At 30.1% G+C, this 2,852-nt stretch overlaps 1 protein-coding gene across 1 annotated transcript; it reads left to right on the top strand.

The window, feature by feature from the left end:
- Nucleotides 1–957, top strand: LOC107634265 (uncharacterized). The gene is made up of 2 exons (XM_016337814.3): nt 1–324; nt 410–957. Exons 1-2 carry the CDS (start codon nt 136–138, stop codon nt 815–817), a joined length of 597 nt encoding a protein of 198 aa, XP_016193300.1. The 5' UTR covers nt 1–135; the 3' UTR covers nt 818–957.
- Nucleotides 958–2,852: the final 1,895 nt, after the last annotated feature.

The following is a 2,852-nucleotide window of genomic DNA, read 5'->3' as shown; positions in this document are numbered from 1 at the left end:
CCAAAAAATCATTGCCTCTAAAATCTTCTCACTTGAAAAAAAAAACAGAGTTGCCTGTTTCATTTTGTGACACACTCTTTGCTTTGAACACCAAAAGCAATAAAGAAGAAAAATATCTTCACCTAAAGCAACATCATGAGGAACTTCTCAAAGTTGAACAAGATGTTCCTCTGTTTTCGCCCCGTCTTGGACATCGATGACGCCATCAAGCCGGAAAACAAAACATTGTTATTTCCGAAAGGGTCCTCCAAGTTCTCTCAGGGATTGAGGATCATGCAACAACCTCCCAAGAAAACCATTATTCGAGTCTTCCAAACCATATTGGTAAGTCTTTTCCACTCGGTCTCTATTAATTCACTAATATATATAATTAAACAATATATTAACTAAATAATTTTTGACTTTACAGAATCGAAGAGCATGCCAGAAGAAGAACCGTTACAATCGCATCAATGATTCTTTTGGCGCTTTAGAAACGAAATCTCTTCTCAAATCAACTTTGTCGACTCGTCCTTCAACTCCAAAGGCAACCTTAGAATCAAAGAATTTACAAACAAAACAAGAACAAAAAAGAACAAAGCAAACCAAGTTTGAATCGTATGGAATATACTTGATTCTGATGAGTCTGTTATTCACCGTAATTTGGGGCAAGCTTGTTGGCATTATTCTAACATCAATGTGGCTATACCTTATCATCACACTTTGCAACTCACCAAGCTACTATTGCTCCCAAAAGAGGCTCCAAAGATGTTCATATCCAACAGGGATAGATCATAGGGGCAATTACGGAAAGTGCTACTCCAAGCATCATAATTAATGTGGGAACTCTTCTTCTTCGTGCTTGGTGCTTCATCATAATAATTCACTTGTTACAGTTTTAGTAGTGACATTTTAGGGAAGGATTTGATTTGACTTATGAGAGAGATGCATAGAAGTAGCAGCAGTTCTTCATTTAATTAGGGTTCTGAATTCTGACATTGTAGATATCTAACATGTGTAAGGTGATAGATGTAGTTAATGGAATTCGATTCGATAGGAATTTGGTTGGTGTAAAGAAAATTTGGTTGTAAAGAATGCTAGGACCGGAGTATATTAATGTCAATGTTCTTTCAACTAAAAATCTTTCGCAATCAATTCTTAGAGTATGTTTTTGGCATTACTAGATCGAAGGATCCAACAAGCATTAAATCCAGTGTGTTTATTGAAGAAATTTTCCATTTACAAAGCACTCCAACAATACTTACAATTTTATTTATTTATTTAAATTTGCATAAATTCAATTTTAACAAGACAGTAATATTTGTTTAACTCATCGAAATTATCGGTCATAGCTAACATGTACATGTATGACTGAAAATCTGAAATTGAATTCGCTAGGTTATCGGTAATGAATCCAATAGTAACGAGAAATTCTTTTAGTTTTGTTAAAAATAGTAAAATACAAAATGGAGATATAGAAATAAAAAAATAAAATCAGATATTTTCTGTTTTTATTTTAAAGAAATATTTGTTAAAGATATAACTATTTATTTAGATATTTTTTAGAAAAAATATGTGTTTTATGACATAATATCAAAGTTTTTATGATTGAAAGATTTAGAATTATTTCATCATTTATTCTTTAGAAGAAAAAAAATCGTATAAGCTAAATACAAAAATAGAAGAAAGCCTATGCAAATATTTAAACAAATCCAAAAGAAATTTTTGTTGAAGGAACACAATAGAGATATGTGCCTCTTGTTACGTTTAAGTTTTTTGAAAGAGTAATTTAGTAATCAAATAAATTTCTGTATCTGTTGTATATTTAATTATGAGGAGTGTTAGGGACCAACAACTTTTGTGATTTATAGTCATCAAACAATCATTAATGATGATTTTAATGGTGTGAGATTGGTGTGAGATTTCATCCAATGACTCACTTTTCTTTGATGGTTATATGCTGGCCAGAATTCAATGAAATTGCTGCCCCCTAGACTTTTCCTTTAATTATTTATGTGTTAAAAAAAATAAAAACACAATCCGAACAGAGAGTCCTTATTCCTTGTCGAACCAACACAATCCAACAGAGCCTTTATTGAGTGAGGCTATTCTGGTTATAGAGAGAGTGCTCCCTGTCTTAACCAACACATACAAAGTTACAAACCAATGAGAATACAAACTACTATGATAAATGTGAAGGTAAACATAAATGACAAGTTGGGTGTGATGTATGTGTAATAATCATATCTTCCACATTGCGTTTACCTCCTTCTTGTTGGCCATTATTGATCATCTTCAATTCCTCAACCCTCACTCAGTTATTTCTTCTTAATTAATTACCTGATACTTCTTATTAGACTAGTTCACTTCATACTCATATATAGATTCTTATTGATGCTTTGGCAAATTATTATTTGGGCGCCAACAGTATATTATGAGAAACTCCAATGAAATTAAATACATATATAATTAAGTAACGAAAAATTCTAGGGACAGTAATTTTTAGTATATTTAATTATTATTTAATCAGTATAAATATTAAATTATTTTTATTAATTTATGTATATAAAATTCTGATAAATAGAAGTGTAAACTATATAGTTTTTGTATATAAAATATCTGTAAATATAGATACAAATTATTACTAACTAAATATTAACAAAAAATAATAATACTTATTCATCATATAGCATTACTCTTAAGTAATTAATTAGATAAATTTCAAGGATAATTTTACAATTTTTTGAGATTATCTCAAAATTTTAGAGGTTACCATCCTTGGAAATATATAATAATAATAAGAGGTTAGTAATTAAGGTGTACTACTAGTATGCACCACAATTTATTAGGCTACTTTTCATTAGTGTCTCAGA

The sequence above is a fragment of the Arachis ipaensis genome, chromosome B3, assembly GCF_059453495.1.
Source record: "Arachis ipaensis isolate K30076 ecotype BB chromosome B3, ASM5945349v1, whole genome shotgun sequence".
Lineage (NCBI taxonomy): Eukaryota > Viridiplantae > Streptophyta > Magnoliopsida > Fabales > Fabaceae > Arachis > Arachis ipaensis.
This window is presented reverse-complemented; position numbering and strand designations above follow the sequence as displayed.

Coding starts and splice junctions, on each gene's coding strand:
- LOC107634265 (XM_016337814.3), top strand. CDS start 136: ATGAGGAACTTCTCAAAGTTGAACAAGATGTTCCTCTGTTTTCGCCCC. Junction 325..409: donor GAGTCTTCCAAACCATATTG/GTAAGTCTTTTC, acceptor TTGACTTTACAG/AATCGAAGAGCATGCCAGAA.